General features: G+C 39.5%; 1 protein-coding gene across 2 annotated transcripts in view; it reads left to right on the top strand.

Moving 5' to 3' along the window:
- Nucleotides 1–18178, top strand: part of PHIP (pleckstrin homology domain interacting protein) — a 339129-nt gene that overhangs the window by 169387 nt on the left and 151564 nt on the right. For both annotated transcript variants that reach the window (XM_034766155.1, XM_034766156.1), the window contains exons 14-15: nt 4580–4733; nt 8868–9002. In XM_034766155.1, the coding sequence (XP_034622046.1) occupies nt 4580–4733; nt 8868–9002 (289 nt within the window). The remainder of the gene's footprint in view (nt 1–4579; nt 4734–8867; nt 9003–18178) is intronic.

The raw sequence follows: 18178 nt of genomic DNA on the forward strand, positions 1-18178 counted from the left end.
AAAGATTCTAGCTTCTGCTATCTCTGTACTCTCTCTCCAGACTATCAGGCCACCAGAAATGTACCTGTTTTTCCCATTAGGACCTGTCAGTAATATTTCTTGTTTACCACTAGAAATCACTACTGTTAGTTTAAAAAGCCATTATTTTCAAGCTGTCTTCTGCCCCCTGGATGTATACCAAGCTGTTAACAGTGATAATCCATATGAAGAGTCTAGGAACTCATCTGTACCATTTCTTAGAAAATCTACTCATCAGGACAACATTGTCAGGGACCTTGCAGGAGGAAGCATGTAAGATGACCCTCTCCATGCTTCAGGCACACACAGGTTTATGGTAAACTAAGACGAGATTTTGATTCCATCTCATGGTTGTCCACCTACCGATCAAGTTAGATACAAAGAATTTCCAATATAGCAAAGTTCAGCAAGATTCAGGTACAGATATACACTGTCTCTCAACCTAGGATCCTTCATCCATATTTACCTGTATCTCTAGGGACTTGTGGTTTGATTTTTTTTCGGTGAGAAAGGACTGCACATGAGAGCATCAGGAATTCTCTGACTATTCCTAGCAAGAGATGCCATCAGGTATTCTGGATGCAAAATTGGTTAATATGCTTCTTAGAGAAGATCACTTTATATTGCGTTTGCTACATTACTTTCCTTATTTTGTGGCGTGGAATTCTAGGAGGAAAGACTAAGCTTTTCAAGGTAGGGGACTGTCTTTGTGTAATGTTTACACAGTACCCCAATCTGAGTAGGTCCTCTGGGTGGTGGTGTAATAAAGATTAAAAAATAAGTGTGAATCAATATTTGGAAGAACTCTTGCCAAATCTACTCAAAGTAAATTCTTAGAGTCACACTGCCAGTAATTTCTAAATAACAGGTATTTGCCTAAAATTGGGAGAAAATAATAATTTGCTAAGGCTGTGAATTAATTACTTTAATATATCTTCCCAGAGCTGCTGTTGGGACAGATGGAAAGATTCTAGGAATATTTAAAATTTTCTTCTCTAAGTTGTAAATTTTTTTATGACCCAATTGGATGGCTGGAACAGAGATGCTAGGACTGTTTCCACAGCTTTGGGGTCTTTTAGAATTTTTGCCCATAATTCATTATGAGATGGAGATTTCAGTCTATTTGATGAAGCACCTTTGAAAACTTGGCCCTGAGAGATTCTTAAGGTTTTTGTTGACTATGATTTTTCAAATAATTATCAAAAATACTGATTAAACTCCCCAGAGAAGCTTCTAGCAAGAGCACCTGATAAGAGCATGTGTTGCATGACAAAATGAAATCCAGGTAACTCTCCATGGATTCATTTTTAATGCAAGTCCAAATTCAGTCCTAGTTGCACCTGAGCAATCTTACTGAAGAAAATGGGATTGTACAGTTGAAAAAGAGAGAATAATTAAGCGTGAAAAATCTTTTGCTAGGAATAAAGCACATTCTACTAGGAATCCAGTTTGACAGTCAGCTCTCAAGTTGTCTGTATTAAATGAGTTGGTGATCCTTTTCTGTTCTTTTTTTTCATGGACACATGTCTGCATCATGCATATATGGCCAGTAGTTGACAGTGTCAGCAGAGAAGCTAGTGATCAAGTAGGCATGGTTTTGAGATACATTGATGCAAGCCAAGAGTGTGCCACAGATTGTCGGTACGTTATCTGTCACATGAATACTTATAGAAAATTTGTTTTCAAGGTTCAGCACCTTTCACTATCACTAAATTCACTGTATTTTTATAAGGAAAGCTTAATAGGTCCAAAGTGCATCCTTCTCTTTTGAGTCCGCATAATGTCTTGTGACCTGTAATAAACAAGTCTCATAGAGTTTAAGGCTAAGCTCAGTTCCCCAAAGTAAAAACTTCAATGCTAAGTTGGTAAAATATGGCCTTAACACTCCACTCATACACAACTCTATAGTAATAAAGTAGTGTGTGTACAATGAAGAAAGTGTTTTGTTGAGAAAACAGATTTCAATTTATTTAAGCTATTCTCCAGGAGTAGACAACATGATAGATCACTCGATAATTGCCTGTTCTATTCATTTCCTCTGATGCACCTGGCATTGGCCACTGAAGACAGGATACTGGGCTAGATGGACCTCAAGACAGGACTGGTCTGACCCAGTATGGCCATTCTTATATTCTTACATGGAGTAAAGCATTAACAAATTGGGTGGAGTGATTAGATGTCAAGTTATTAATGGTAAGTTCTAGAGCTACAACTATGTGTTTGTTTGTTTTTTTTAAAGCTTGTCTTGTTAAAAATGCTGAGGTATGGAGCACTTTTTCCTTACTGAGGCGTAATCTAATATTATTAATTCATTGATGGAATATATCTAGGGTGATGGCTTAAAAATTGGTCAAACCTGAAATATTAAGAAACTCATGCAAACCAAATCATAAATGCTTAATAAACTTATTTCAGATCACAACATGGCAGAATGTCAATTTTTTTATTTCAGTCGTGTACAGGAAGGGATTCAGGGGAAGGGGCATGTATTCTGCAGGGTTTTTTTAATCTGCTTCCTGTGAAGTATCAGGGATGCCCTCAGCTGCGGATGTGACTTTGGATGGAGTGAGCAAGGGCTCTGAGATGGCACCGAGCAATCTCTCTCTGAGGTGCTTGGTTGGCTAATTCTTGCTTCTAGAATTGGGGTCTAATTGATAGCCATATGTGGGTTCCAGGAGGAATTTTCCCCCAAGTCAGACTGACAGTAACCTTGAGTGTTTTTTGCCTTTCTCTGTGATGTTTAGGTGTGGGTCACCAGGTGTATCTGGTATATACCTTATTTAATCATTTTCCTGCCTTGTGGGGGCCTTGGCCACTTGTCCTTCCTATTCTCTGCCTGTGGTACATAATAGTCTAGTCTCCTGTGGGCTGTAATATTTTGGTCTCATTTTGGTTCTTGGGTTTAGTGTGCAGGTGCTAGGTGGTGTTGGTGTTCTTGTGATATACGGGAAGTCCGTCTGAATGATCTAGTGGTCCATTCTAGCCTTAAACTCTGAACCTTGTTACAACAAAAAGCAGACAAGGCTCTAAACCAGGGGTGGGGAAACTACGGCCCGGGGGCCACATCTGGCCCTTCAGACGTTTTAATCTGGCCTTCGAGTTCCTGCTGGGGAGCGGGGTCTGGAGCTTGCCCCTCTCCAGCCGGGGGCTTGCTCCGCTCCAGCACTCCAGCAGGGGGCTTGTCCCGCTCCGCATGTGCTGTGGCTCCGCGCAGCTCCCGGAAGCAGCAGCATGTCCCCCTTCCGGCTCCTATGCAGAGGGTCAGCCAAGGGGCTCCGCAGTTCCCATTGGCTGGGAATCATGGCCAATGCGAGCTGCAGGGGCAGTGCCTGCAGACAGGGCAGCGCGCTGAGCCACCTGGCTGCGCCTCCATCTAGGAGCCGGAGGGGGAACATGCCGCTGCTTCTGGGAGCTGCTTGAGGTAAGCGCCGCCTGGAGCCTGCATCCCCGATCCCCTGCCGCACCCCAATCCCCTGCTTTGATCCCCCTCCTGCTCTCCAAACCGCTTGGTCCCAGCCCAGAGGACCCTCCTACACCCCCCAGCCCCAGCCCCACCCCAGAGTCTGTACCCCCAGCCGGAGCCCTCACCCCCCCCTTCCACATCCCAACCCCCTGCCCTGCCCCAGCCCGGAGCCCCCTCCCACATCCTGAACTTCTCATTTTTGGCCCCACCACAGAGCCCGGACCTCCAGCTGGAGCCCTTAGCCTCTCACGCACCCCAACCCCCAATTTCATGAGCATTCATGGCCCGCCATACAATTTCCATACCCAGATGTGGCCCTTGGGCCAAAAAGTTTGCCCACCCCTGCTCTAAACAGTGGGTGAAATCCTGGTGCCATTTTGTGCATTTTGCCATTGACATCAGGAGACTTTGGATTTCACCCATTGCCTTTAAAGTGAGGTTCTGTCCTAAAAGTTACTGTATAAAAATGGTGTTATAGAGTACCGTGTCTATTATCTCATAGATTTTCATATCAAATGGGCTCATTTGGAGTAAGTTGTCTTTTTCCTAGCATCAGCCCTACAATCTCGCCCTAAAGTCTGACGATAACGCTGTGTTCTTTCTGTATTCATAATCACCAATAACATAGGCTCTGCAGGCCAGACTGTTGTCCATTTTGCAACCATTTTGTCTTCAGATTTTGCTGTCTGATATATGTGTTGCTCCATTAACCTTAAATGGGTTTGCACTGGTATCAGAGGTCGTTATCTGAAGACACAAATTGCCGAGATGGGCTATGGTTTGGCCTGTGGAATTTCTGTTGCTGTTGATGGTTAGAACCTCATTTTAGTCGTTACTTTAAGCAATATTTACTTTAAATGCTTTTTTCCTGTCCAGCATGCATTATTGTATATAACATTTCCATCATGTACTTCTGATCTCATTTGTCCGCAGTATTGAAGAAACACATTACTTTTGATGATAAACCAAAACACAAAAAACATTTTAAAATCTTTGATGAGTGAACTCTTTTTATCAGACAAGTTTCTTGATGCACCAAAGATTTTGGCTAACTCAGACTCATTATTTTGAAAACTCTTCTCTGCTCTTTACTTTTAGACAAAGTGTACAAGGAGTAGAAGACAAAATCACAAAACTGAAAGTAACTATGGTGGCGTGGGACCGCCATGACAACTCTGTTATAACTGCAGTTAATAACATGACTCTGAAGGTTTGGAATTCTTTCACTGGCCAGCTTATTCATGTCCTTATGGTAAGTAAAATAAGAGTGGCAGTTTTACTCAGTATACTGTAACTCACATATCCATCATAGATTATTTTAGAATATCTTCATAGATTTGCATAACAAGGCAGAAAGTTAAGGAAATAATTACATACAAGAAATTTAAGTAGCTTTAAATTCTTCTGTGACTGTCATAGAATCATTGGAAGGGACCTCAGGAGATCATCTAGTCCAACCCCCTGCTCAAAGCAGGACCAATTCCCAACTAAATCATCCCAGCCAGGGCTTTCTCAAGCCTGACCTTAAAAACCTCTAAGGAAGGAGATTCCACCACCTCCCTAGGTAACCCATTCCAGTGCTTCACCACCCTCCTAGTGAAAAAGTTTTTCCTAATATCCAACCTAAACCTCCCCCACTGCAACTTGAGACCATTACTCCTTGTTCTGTCATCTGGTACCACTGAGAACAGTCTTGATCCATCCTCTTTGGAACCCCCTTTCAGGTAATTGAAAGCAGCTATCAAATCCCCCCTCATTCTTCTCTTCTGCAGACCAAACAATCTCAGTTCCCTCAGCCTCTCCTCATACGTCATGTGCTCCAGCACCCTAATCATTTTTGTTGCCCTCCGCTGGACTCTTTCCAATTTTTCCACATCCTTCTTGTAGTGTGGGGCCCAAAACTGGACACAGTACTCCAGATGAGGCCTCACCAATGTCAAATAGAGGGGAATGATCACGTCCCTCGATCTGCTGGCAATGCCCCTACTTATACAGCCCAAAATGCCATTAGCCTTCTTGGCAACAAGGGCACACTGTTGACTCATATCCAGCTTCTCGTCCACTGTAACCCCTAGGTCCTTTTCTGCAGAACTGCTTCCTAGCCATTCGGTCCCTAGTCTGTAACAGTGCATGGGATTCTTCCATCCTAAATGCAAGACTCTGCACTTGTCCTTGTTGAACCTCATCAGGTTTCTTTTGGCCCAATCCTCTGTGAACCTAAAGTAACATTGTCAATGAGGATGGAGCCAAAATTGTTCTTCACGTGCCCTCCTTGCAGAGACAGTTTGTTTTTGAAATAATAGTTTCTAAATTTTTAAATTTTAAATCACTGTTATGTTTCTTTAAAATCATCTTTTGTAGGTTAGTATTAGCAGGCACCTGTGTGGATTAGATTTTAATTTGCATAGACAGGGTGCCAATGGTAGTGTGTGTGTGCGTGTGTGTGTTTTTTTTGTTTTATGTTCAAAATTGGCAAGGCTTGTTATGGAGGTCTTTAAGTAGAAGAAAGATATGGGTGAGCTTTTGCTGACCTCCAAATATAGCATTCACTTCCAGCTTGAAAAATAAGATGGAAGACCCAGATATTCCTTGAATAGAAGATGCATAATTGAAGTATTAATTAAGTACCTTTTCATAGTAATATACTTTTGTCTATATACAAATACAAGTTGTATAGGAAATCAAGGGGAGTTGCAAGTGATACTAAATTATAGATTAAAATGAATATAATTGAAACTTTGATAGGATGATTCCCATAATTAGAATGTCAGCATTAACCAGAATGTCTTCCTGAGGGTATGTGGGAAACCCAACAATCATGGCAACATTTTAGAAACTTAAGTATTTTTTATTGAAGTAGTAGGAATGATACCTACATAGAGAAATATTACAGACCTTTAAATATAATTATTGAATTTAGACTTAAAATTCTGCAGTTATGTAGACACTTGTGGTTGAAGAATGAAGAAGATTGATAAATTTTAAGATTAAAATGAATGGTGCTAATGCATTTCAGTCACAGGGTAATGTTAAGCAGGAAAAAAAAAATATGGGGACTAATATGGGCTTTTCAGTCCCAAAAATACATGCGATTTGTGAACAGTGATATTGCCCTAGTCTGGTTGGAGGAGATTCTGAATAATAATCCAGATTAGTATCTCTGCTGCAGGGGGTCTTTTTTTTGTTTGACCACATTTTTACTAGATTCTCTCATGGACCATCTGCTTTTCCAGCAATATTTGCATAACGTCCCTGTGGTAACTACAACAACTGTCTATTTGAAAAACTATTAAGAAAGTAATGTATTTATAGTTGTCTTTAATATATCCTTGTATCTGAAAATAAGAAGAGGTGAATACCATTGCTAGGTCTCCACTCACCACCAGTAGCTAATATGTAAATACATATATAAAATGTATATGTGTCTGTACAAACACATTAATAGAGACCATAATGGCTTGCACAACAACACAAGCTTGCTTTCTCTCACCTAGAATACTTGGGGATCTGGTGTCCAAAAAGACTCTTGTACCCATAAGAACGGCCATACTGGGTCAGACCAAAAGTCCATCAAGCCCAGTATCCTGTCCTCTGACAGTGGCCAATGGCATATGCCCCAAAGAGAATGAACAGACAGGTTATCATCAAGTGATCCATGCCCTGTCACCCAATCCCAGCTTCTGGCAAACAGAGGCTAGGGAAACCATTTCTGCCCATCCTGGCTAATAGTCATTGATGGACATATTGTCCATGAATCTATCTAGCTCCCTTTTGAACCCTGTTATAGTATTGGCCTTCACAACACCCTCTGGTAAGGAGTTCCAGAGGTTGACAGTGCATTGCTTTAAAAAATTCTTGTATTTGTTTTAAACCTGCTACCTATTAGTTTCATTTGGTGGCCCCTGGTTCTTCTTTATGAGAAGGAGTAAATAACACTTTGTTATTTACTTTCTCTATTCCACTCATGATTTTATAGACCTCTATCATATCCCCCCTTAGTCGCCTCTTTTCCAAGTTGAAAAGTCCCAGTCTTATTAATCTCTCCTCAGACAGAAGCCGTTCTATACTCCTAATCATTTTTGTTGCCCTTTTCTGAACCTTTTCCAATTTCAATATATTTTTTTGAGATGGGACAACCACATCTGCATGCAGTATTCAAGGTGTGGGCGTACCATGGATTTATATAGAGGTAATATGATATTTTCTGTCTTATTACCTATCCCTTTCTTGATGATTCCCAACATTCTGTTTGCTTTTTTGACTGCTGCTGCACATTGAGTGGATGATTTCAGAGAACTATCCACAATGACTCCAGATCTCTTTCTCGAGTCGTAACAGCTAATTTAGACCCCATCATTGCATATGTATAGTTAGGATTATGTTTTCCAATGTGCTTACTTTGCATTTATCAACATTAAATTTCATCTGCCATTTTGCTGCCCAGTCACCCAGTTTTGTGAGATCTTTTGTGAAACCCAGAAATTGAACATGGGTTTCTTATGCAGTATTGCAGGGCACCATTCTCACAGCCACCATTTTCCATTTTTTCCTGCAATGAAATGTATCTTTTTCAGGTTCTAGACACCATTTGCCATAAAATAAAAAGTAGTTATGTAATACACTGAGTCAGCAGTTGCTCCTCAACCCAAAATTAGAAATACAAAATTGAAACTCAGAATCAAGTACCCATATCTTAACACAAATATCAAACCTTATCATGACCTCATCATTCCTTAGGCATGAAAAAATATGCATGTATTTAATTATACTACTTTTCTGTTCTACATTAAAATTAAAGATTTTTTTAAAAACTTAATTACAAAATGAGTAGCTCCTGCATATAATTTGATGCCATTGGTGAAACAAAATGCTTGGAGCTTGTTGAATAGATTTCTACTTTTAGGGTACTAATTCTTTTCATAGCCTAAAATCGTATCCTAATTACTGAACTAGTTCTTTACTAGATATTTTTTGAACAGTTGCACATAAAATGTAGAATGAACTCTGCAAGAGGTTAAAATTTCTAAAATATGAGTGAGAGTTTTTAAGAGTGTTATTTCCATCCCTCTGGGCTTCTAAATTCATTACAAAAATGTTAATAGTGATTTAACTGATAGTTACACATTTCTATTTAAAATTGTCACTGGTGAAAGAGAAGCATATAATATAAAGGTACAATAAAGAGTTACGAAAAGCCATCCAAGAGAGTTGCCAAAACTGCTGTTGAACATTAGACATTTGTCAGTTTCTCATCATTATATCATTATTCAGATGTGTATGCTGCAGATAGTGTAATAGTGGTAAGTATTTCTGTATGTATTTGTGGAACATTCTTCTCTAAACTCTTACCAAATCTTTTTTAAAAGATATATATTTTTTATTTCAGGGACATGAGGATGAAGTGTTTGTACTTGAGCCTCACCCATTTGATCCTAGAGTTCTCTTCTCTGCTGGCCATGATGGAAATGTCATAGTTTGGGATTTGGCCAGAGGGGTCAAAATTCGATCTTACTTCAACATGGTAATTTTCCTATGGTTATTTGCTATTCCTGCACAACTATAAAGTACACTGCATTTTGGTATGTGTGTGGCCAGGGTAGGAAGATGCAATCCTCGCTCCATTGATGTCAGTGGCCAAACTCCCATGGACTTCAGTGGGGTTGGGATTTCACTCATAACTTTTATATGAAGTTGCTTGAAATGACTATATTAACTGATGATTTTTCTTTGCGTATGTCAGCGTGGATCCCACTATACGTACGCATGTGCCTCATGCACACAAAATCAGAGTCTTTTTGAATGCCAGTGTCTGTTGGTGCTGCATACGCAACCTCTGACTCCAAATGCTCCTATACTGGGGTATAAAGGGCAGTATGTCTGTGACCTTCCCTCAGTTCCCTCTTACTACTCATGGCAGTGCCGTGGAATCTGGGAAGCTTCCAACCTGCTAGTTTTTAGCTCCAGCAAAACCTCTCAAAACTTTTCAAAATTCTTCAGAACACTTCTGATATATGACCACCACGAACATCTTTGACCCATCTGGTTTGAGTACTGATGATCAGAGCCACCTGTATTCTCCAGCCCAAGTACTGGACTGCCTCAATACAGTAGATTCAAAACCTGTGGGCTTCAAGCCCTACAGGTCCTGTGATGGACTAATTACTTAGAAACATGGACACAGCAGGTGCCTCTTCTCTTCTATTTAGGAGAGTCCCACATGTTCAGTACACCTCTCTTTCATCGCAAGAACAAGTCGGTCATGTGATGCGTGGTTGAAGCTTCCCCTCCTGGGGCAATCTGTGAAGGTCTCCTCAGATCCGGAGGAGATGGGCACCAGAGCACCAACAGCGGACAAACCAACTTAATCCAGTGGCCCATCCAGTAGGCAAGCAACCCCAAAGGTCAGCACAGAGAAGACAGTGCTGAGAAAAGACCTAGCATTGGCAACAGCACAAGTACTCTAGCTTTAAAGCATGCCCCACTAGTGCCTTAGCCAACACCAACACCTCCGGTACTGAAGTCCTGCTTTGAGAGGGGCCACTCTGAACACAGAGGTAGACTCTAGATGGAACTCACCGTCTTTACAGAAGGACAGATGACATAAAGCCTGTGGAGACAAATCTACTAAGCACCAGATGGTGTGAAGGCTGGTGAGTAGGAGCAGCCTGTGGCACTGAAGAAGATTCTTCAGGCATTGACCCCAGACCTGGCACCACACCCCGCAACATCGACGCCTGTAACACGTGACAAACCTCTGAAAGAGGAGGGCTGTCATTGGCATTGAGGTACTTGCTGGTACTAATGCAGTCGCTGGTGCCAGGTACTATATTCCACATTGCTGCGATATAGGAGGCCTGTTTCTGCTCTCCATCACCTGAAGTACATTCTCCCCATCTTTGAGCAGAGAAGCCTCTCTGTGATCCGTGATCAATATCACAGAAAGGCTTGCTGGCTCTTCCTCCAGGACTCAACCGCCATCTCAACACACATGGTATTGGACTGGCAATATCATGCTAGCCAGCCGTATCTCTGTGGCAGCTGCCATGCCCCTACAGGGCTTACTGGGGGTCTGCCATCTCAAGCCACTAGGAGCTGGTCTTCACACTTGAGAAAAATCAGACCCCTTTCTATATCAGCTTTGCTGGCCAGACCATATACACCAGACAGGAAAGACCACCATAAAGATCAGACCTAGGGACCAAGCAACACCAGCATCCTGCTTTGCCACCAAAAGACCTGTCACTGTCGTTGCCTGGCAAAGTAGTATTTTTGGCACCAACAGTGGCACTGTATGAGTCATTCTAAGAGCTCCTTATGAGAATTTCAGAGATTCCGGAGATGGAAATATCAATAGTATCGGAGAAATCTCATCAATTAGATATTTTGACAACTGCTGTTCCAGGCAAAATCACTCTTCTCACAAATGAGGGACTGCTCAACCCAGCTAAAGCCTTGTGGCACTGGCCACTATGCCACCTTTATTATTAATTACTATTACTATAGTGCCTAGGAGCCCTGATCGTGGACCAGTAGATTTCATGGCAAAGGAGAGTTTTAAAGAGGGTTTTGAAGGAGGATCATGAGTTTTGTTGATATTTATGGGGAATTTCCCCCAGATGTGAGGGGCAGCATGGGGGAAAGTGTGAAGCTGCTTGTTTGATTCTTTGATAAGTGGTTTTAGAGTAGCAGCCATGTTAGTCTGTATCCGCAAAAAGAACAGGAGTACTTGTGGCACCTTAGAGACTAACAAATTTATTAGAGCATAAGCTTTCGTGGGCTACAGCCCACTTCTTCGGATGCAACAAAACTAATTTCCCCCATTGATACTCACACCTTCTTGTCAACTGTTTGAAATGGGATACTTTGATTACATTGGCCTCATTACCACTACAAAAGTGATTTTTCTTCCCTTGGTATTCACCCCTTCTTGTCAACTGTTGAGAATAGCCCTCTTCCACCTTAATTGAATTGGCTCGTTAGCACTGACCCCCCCCCCCCAACTCGGTAAGGCAACTCCCATCTTTTCATGTGCTGTGTATTTATACCTGCCTCTGTATTTTCCACTCCATGCATCGGATGAAGTGGGTTTTAGCCCACGAAAGCTTATGCCCAAATAAATTTGTTAGTCTCTAAGGTGCCCCAAGGACTCCTCGTTGTTTTTGCTGATACAGACTAACACGGCTACCACTCTGAAACTGTTAACACTGGTGTCCAGCATTGGCGTTTGGTAAATCCTCACTTTTTGGTGCCCTTTCAGGGTCAAGGCCCATCTCAGCTATAATATTTCAAGAAAGAGTCCATTTCCAGCCCTTCTCAGTGGGAAGAAAACTTTCCTGAAGCTAATTATGAGGGAAATCTTTTCTGCAGATCATGAGNTTTTTTTAATAAGTGAGCGATTGGAGGTTGGCATTACTGGCCAAATGTGGGATTCGATATCTTAATAGTGAATGAGAGATGGGTTCAGGATAGCCTGTGAAGGGCCTTGAAAATAAAGAAAAATTGTTTGTTTGATGCAGACATCTGTCATGGAGCTGATATTTTGCTAGTGGGGGACTCTTCCAATAGATCTGTTTGCTACAGAGGACAACACCAAGTTCCTGAACTTTTGCTCCAGCGGGTGGGGGTGTATGTGTGTGTATCTGAGTTCCTTACCAAACTCCTTCCTGCTGCAGTGGTCTCCAGGCCTACTTATATGCCTTTCTTCTGATTCTCCTGCTCCCTGGAGTGATCTCCAAAGTCAGATGGGACAAGGCCACATTGACAAAGCTCCCTACTGGTTGAGACATTTTTGATTCTGAGACCTATTGCACCTGTCCATTCAATCTTCCATCCAACTCCTGGTGTGGTTGGCTTGATATCTTAGTATCATGGTCAGATATTGCAGCCAGACTCAGACATTGCACTTAACAGCTTGAATGGTGGATTGCTGAAAGCTACTGTCAGAGATTGTTCTCAACAGATTCAAGAAATCCTCATTCAAAACAGGAAACTGTCTCCGAGGATGATCTAACTATTCCTCCAAATGGCAATGGCTCTCCTTATGGGCAATCCAGCATTATGGGTTGTCTCTTAGTTCTCTAAAGGTTCACCTTGCAGCTGTTTCAGTGAGCTAGGCTCCACTAGAGTCATATTCGGTCTTTTCACATCCGATGGTGTCCACATTCCTCAATGGCCTCTGTAAAGCTGCAGCCTGGAGCCAACACGCTGACATTAGTTAAACATTACACCTTTGACATGGCACCTGGTTTGGAAGAGTTTATATGCCAAGTTTGGGGGAGTTGTACTTTAATCTCTGTTCTGCTCAGATAGCTGATGCTCCTCTTTCCCACTCTCCAGAATGGACACTGCTTGATAGTCATCTAAAATGAGATCAGCACTGACACATACTTGAAAAAAAGAACTTTTACCCTCCAGTAATTGAAGTTCTTTGACATGTTGTAATCATTGTGGATCCCACCACCCACCCTCTCATTCCTGCTTTTTGGCATCCTTAGCTACCAAGGGCTTTGAATTGTGAGGAAACTGATAGAGGGTCACAGCTGCCATGCCTTTATGTCATCATAGAGGGGCAAGAGTAGGCACAAGGTGCATGGGCAGCCCTGACAGATTCAGAAGACTCTGATCTTGCATGCGAGGTGCCCGTGTACCTATAGTAAGATTCACACTGACTACAATATTTCGAAGAACCTCAGTTTCTGTAGAGTAAGTAACTTCTTTAATTTTCTAAGGCCTATAAAAATACATATGTAAGTATCCAAGAAATTGTTCGTGAGCACTTTCTGTGGTTTATAGTTTGAGTAAACAGTGATTGTGCCCGCTACTTGGGCAATCTTCCAGCGAACTGCATATGTCCTAAGTAGAGCAATTATGATGAAACCCTGAAGATGAACCTGAGCTAGTGTTGTAGCAAGAAGAGGGACACGCTTTTGATATTTCAGCATACGCTGAAAGAGGTCAAACCCTCTTACTTAAGGGTATGGCTAGTCTGATAGGTAAAAAGAAAACAAATCTATCATCATTAGATCTCACAGTAAATTCCTTATGTATGCAGTTGCAGATTAAGTCAAACAAACTACAAAAGTTACATTGCTGTAACTAAGGTCACAAATATAAATGGTGAAAAGTTAAATTTATGCTTCTTACAGTAAGATTAAAATTCAGCCCTATTGCACATTCTGTATTTTATAATTTGAATTTATTTCTCGTAAGGCTTAGGAAAAATTATTTAAATAAGTATTGTTTCATAGGGCACATTGCATAAATCAAATAATGCTGCATGTTTGAGTCTATATACCAAAAGACAAATATCAGTCCTGTATTTTTTAAGTCTAAGTTTAATGGCATAAACATGAATATATTCATAGATTCATTTATAAAGAAAAGAAATAGAAAATACAAAATGCTTGTGACATGACTGAGTTAATTTTGCTCTGTACATCTTAATGTTTTCATCCTTTCATTTAAGTATTATAAGGGCCCGATCCTGTAAATGAGATTCATACTGGCTCAGACCTCTCCATCCTCATGGAGCCCCATTGGCTTCTTCTGTACTTTGCATTGAATTGCAAGATCAAGGCCTGCATTTGCTATTGAAGTTACTTTAATGTAACTTTCAATTCTAGTTTTATGGTTTATTCTGAGGAAAAAAGAAAATCTAGAGCTCTTGGTCCTGAGGAACTTAAGGTCTTCACATTTGAGCTGTTAAACTTGAAGAATTTACAAACATAGTTGCCTTTGCTAGTGGTGCTTTTGAGCATCTTCTTTTTGCCTTTCGGTGATTATAAATGTTACAACAAGGAAGTTGCTGCAGAAATTGTAACCTCCTCAGACAGGAATCCAACTTTGCAGGAGCATAAAGATTTCAATAGAAAATCTTCCTATGCTGAAATATGTCCGTTAATGTTGTCACTGTTGGTATCAACAAATGTTGTTGCTGCTTTTGCACAGTACTGAGTGTTTAATTACTTCATTTCTCCTATCTTTCCAAATACTGCAAAGAGGCTAATACTAATTGTGGACTGGCATCTTTTTAACTTTTGATGCAGCAATATTTGTTTAGCTGAAGTGTAAAATTAAACTAACACAGCTATATTAAAGATTTTTGACTCCTAAACATAACTGAAAATCAGTCAGAAAATTAAAGGAAATAAAAAGTGGCAGTAGTTTATTCACACAATGTTTAGCCACACATGATAGCTAATTATACCCTCTTTACCCAGTCACTGTTCTTCTTTTACAAGAGAGGACTGCAGTATTTTATAATGTATTCTGAATCTCCTTTTTAAAGTTCTATTCTAATGACAGTAACTACATTTCAAACAGGTAAAGTTAGGACACTCAAATAAAAGGTTTAAACATATGTTATTGTATTGCTGTGGTAGTGCTATCTGGATATTCCTTAAGTACCATATGAGAGTAAAGAAAAGATTTACTGCAGTAGGAGGCCCCTCTTCTGGAAAAGATAAAAGGTTCCTCAGCATGCATTTTCACTCTTCTGTGAGAATAGAGTCTGCGCGCATAATGAGTAGTTCCCTCTAAAGTTCAGATTAAAGTAAAGGCAGTGGAAATGTCTAGTGTAGCGAAGAGAGCAGTGACATTAGGGACGCGAGGGTGATAGTGACTCCAACTTATTTCCTTTCCAAAATGCTGATGGAGGTAGTATTTGTTAGAATATGTCTGTGGAGTAAAAAATATAATTACATTTTTGTTATGTAATTGACAGAATAAAACTTGGTTGTGCAGATACTTATATTTTAATTTATCTTCTTTCATGGTCGGCCTTGAAAAATGCTAGACTTCAGCTTTTATGAATGTGGTGTAGTAAAGAAAAAATATGAATTCTTTTGGTTCTTAGTTTGCTTTTTCCAGGATAAATTCTGTTACCAGACTCAAAAGTGGTAAAATACTTTCCGAGGCCAGAAGAAGCAAATACAAAAAACAGATCTGACACTGTTTTGAGGGGCGTTTTTAATAAAATGAGTACATATTAAAGTGAGACTGGAGAACACTGATTGGATGGCAAGCAGATATTAATGTTCTCTGGAAAACTGCCCCATTCTAGATATGTAACAGCCATATTGTTTTATTCCTCTCTGTAGTTCAGGCAAATATTGTCAACTGTGTTGACATCTTAAACCAATAAGGCTTGACTTTTCAGAAAAATAGGTGCCAACAGCAGGTAATTCAGTGATATGTATTTTAAAAAATAATGAATATTTTAATCAAATATTTTAATTTAAAATACAGCTGACAGTTTATGGAAGGTGAGAAATGCACATCACCACAAGAACTTTCAAAAGATGTGCTGAATAAAATAAATACAGCTTTCTTTACAATTTTGATTTATATTCATTATATGAAAGTTAGTGTGGAAAAACATTTTAAGCCAGCTGTTTAATTAGCTGAATGCTTGCTAGTTTTTGTAAACATGTTAATGAAAATTACTATTTTACATCTAATTACATACAAAAATGATATTAAATTAATGTCAAGGTTTCCAGGACAAACAATCAAAGTCAAAATGCAAAAGTGGGTGTCCAAAATTTGGTTCCTACATCCATATTTAGGCAACTAATATGCCACCTGATTCTCGAAGGTGTTGGGCTCCCGAAGTCAATGTAATTGCCTGGTACGCAACATTTTTGAAAATCAGGCCAAATATGTAAGTATCTAAAGCTGGCTTTAGGAGCCTAACTTTAGGCACACATTTTTGAAAATGTTACTTAGAATAGTCAAGAGTGAACACAAAACCTTCAGTATTTCCCATATACATTATCATTATGATAGCCTTTGTGTGCTCACATGCTATTTATAAAATAAAAATATATTATATGTTTTTTTCTACAACCTTACACATGTAAAGCATCATTATAGAGATTAATTGCCATCTCCATAAAAGTATTTCTTATACAAAGTAAATAGAGCATACTTAACCTGTTTTAGGGGAAATGCAATAACATATGGAATCATGGGCTGGTATGTGTGTAATGTTAGTTTGAAATAAAATATATATATCACATAATATACAATTATTTCAATAAATATGCTGGGATCTGTTGGACTTTAATACATCTTGCAATAATGAACAATTGGTATGTAAGACAGTTTAAATATTTAGTATCTGGAAACAAGTTTTGTTTGCTAATAGAAAGTCCATTTTAAATTTACCTGTACTTCAACGAGACGTATATGGATCAAATCAGTGGTGAACAAAGCTAAACTTTTGTACTCAGATTTGTACATGAATTTAAAAATTTGAAGAAATTGTATACAATACTTTGAGAAGGTGGTATCTGATATTTAAAACAGGTTTAGACTGTCACATTAGACACACTCCAATGATCAAAGGGACACTGTCAATATAATATCTTGTCAGTGTGTGAGGAAAAAACGAGATAAGTGGTGAAGATACTACTCCTGTCCCTGGGCATCCCAATGAATTTTTGAAGGTCTAAAATCTTTGTGTAGTTTTTATTAATGGCATTTCTCTCCCCTTTTGTTCTGTTAAAAATCCACATAATCAGGAGTAAGTATGATGAGGTTTCTATAGTGGGGAAAAAAATGAAACTGTATACAAAAAGAAAACAAACTGGAAAAAATACATGATCAGTTATAGTACTATAATTGTAACAATAGGATGGAAAAATTCCAGACAGTGTGATTGTTAACGGTGCCTTTTTATACATTTTTTTAAATGTTTTTTAAATTAATAAAGTCCTTTCTATCTCATAGGAGGTCCCTTTGGTCATGTATTTTGAATGGAGGTAATTAGGAGTGCTCAACTGAAATATCTCTGTTCAGTGCCCCTAAATGAATGCACCAGCACCTAGAGGAAATGTGCACTTTATCAGGCACCATTTACTTTCATAGGTTGTTTGATGATTTTAATGCAGTTTTATGTTTCCGTTTGTATCATTCTCCACCTCCTTGACTCCTCTTCCCCTTTTTTAATATTTAGAGTCAGATAAAATTTTTGCACACACACCCCTATATAAAGATAAGAATTTAAACATAAAAGTGAAGAAATTCAAACATTTTCTCAAAACTTTGTGAACTTGGTTGAACACATTAGATATATATTAGACATTAATTAGCAGCATAAACAGCAACTGGCAATATACAAAATGTGGCCAAACTAAGGATCTTATGGAAAACTTTAATGCTTGAATTTGGTCTTCTTGATTTCTGCATGATATTTACATTTCAGAAAAATTTTCAGTTACGTTTGCAGGTGTTGTCCCTGATCGTGCAACTGGAACTACCTGGGTGGACCCCTGCTCCCACACAGAACCCCCATGAAGTCAGTGGGGCTCTACACAGGAGTAAGGTTCTACCTGCACTTGCAGAGTCAGGGCTTTTGGATGGATTTTTTCTCCCTCTTCCTTTTCCTTGTTACACCATTCAGAACAAAACATTGGGAATTGTCTTGGAGATATTCTCCTTTATGGAATGTGATAAAAATGGTTCTACTAAAGCTGGTTCTGCTGAGTCATTTTCTCCTGGATGAATTCCAATTAAAAAAAAAATACTTTGTTTAAAAATGATGATTTACGTATTTAAGAATTGTCTGACCATTATTTTGCTTAGAAGAATCTACTTCATCAGTGCTCTAACATCCACTAATTCAAATTAAATGGGTTTCTTCCTGGAAATTGTCAATCAAGCAGAGGCTGCCAGTTGCACTTGAGAATTTCTTCA

This window comes from Trachemys scripta, chromosome 3 (assembly GCF_013100865.1).
Source record: "Trachemys scripta elegans isolate TJP31775 chromosome 3, CAS_Tse_1.0, whole genome shotgun sequence".
NCBI classification, from domain to species: Eukaryota; Metazoa; Chordata; order Testudines; family Emydidae; genus Trachemys; species Trachemys scripta.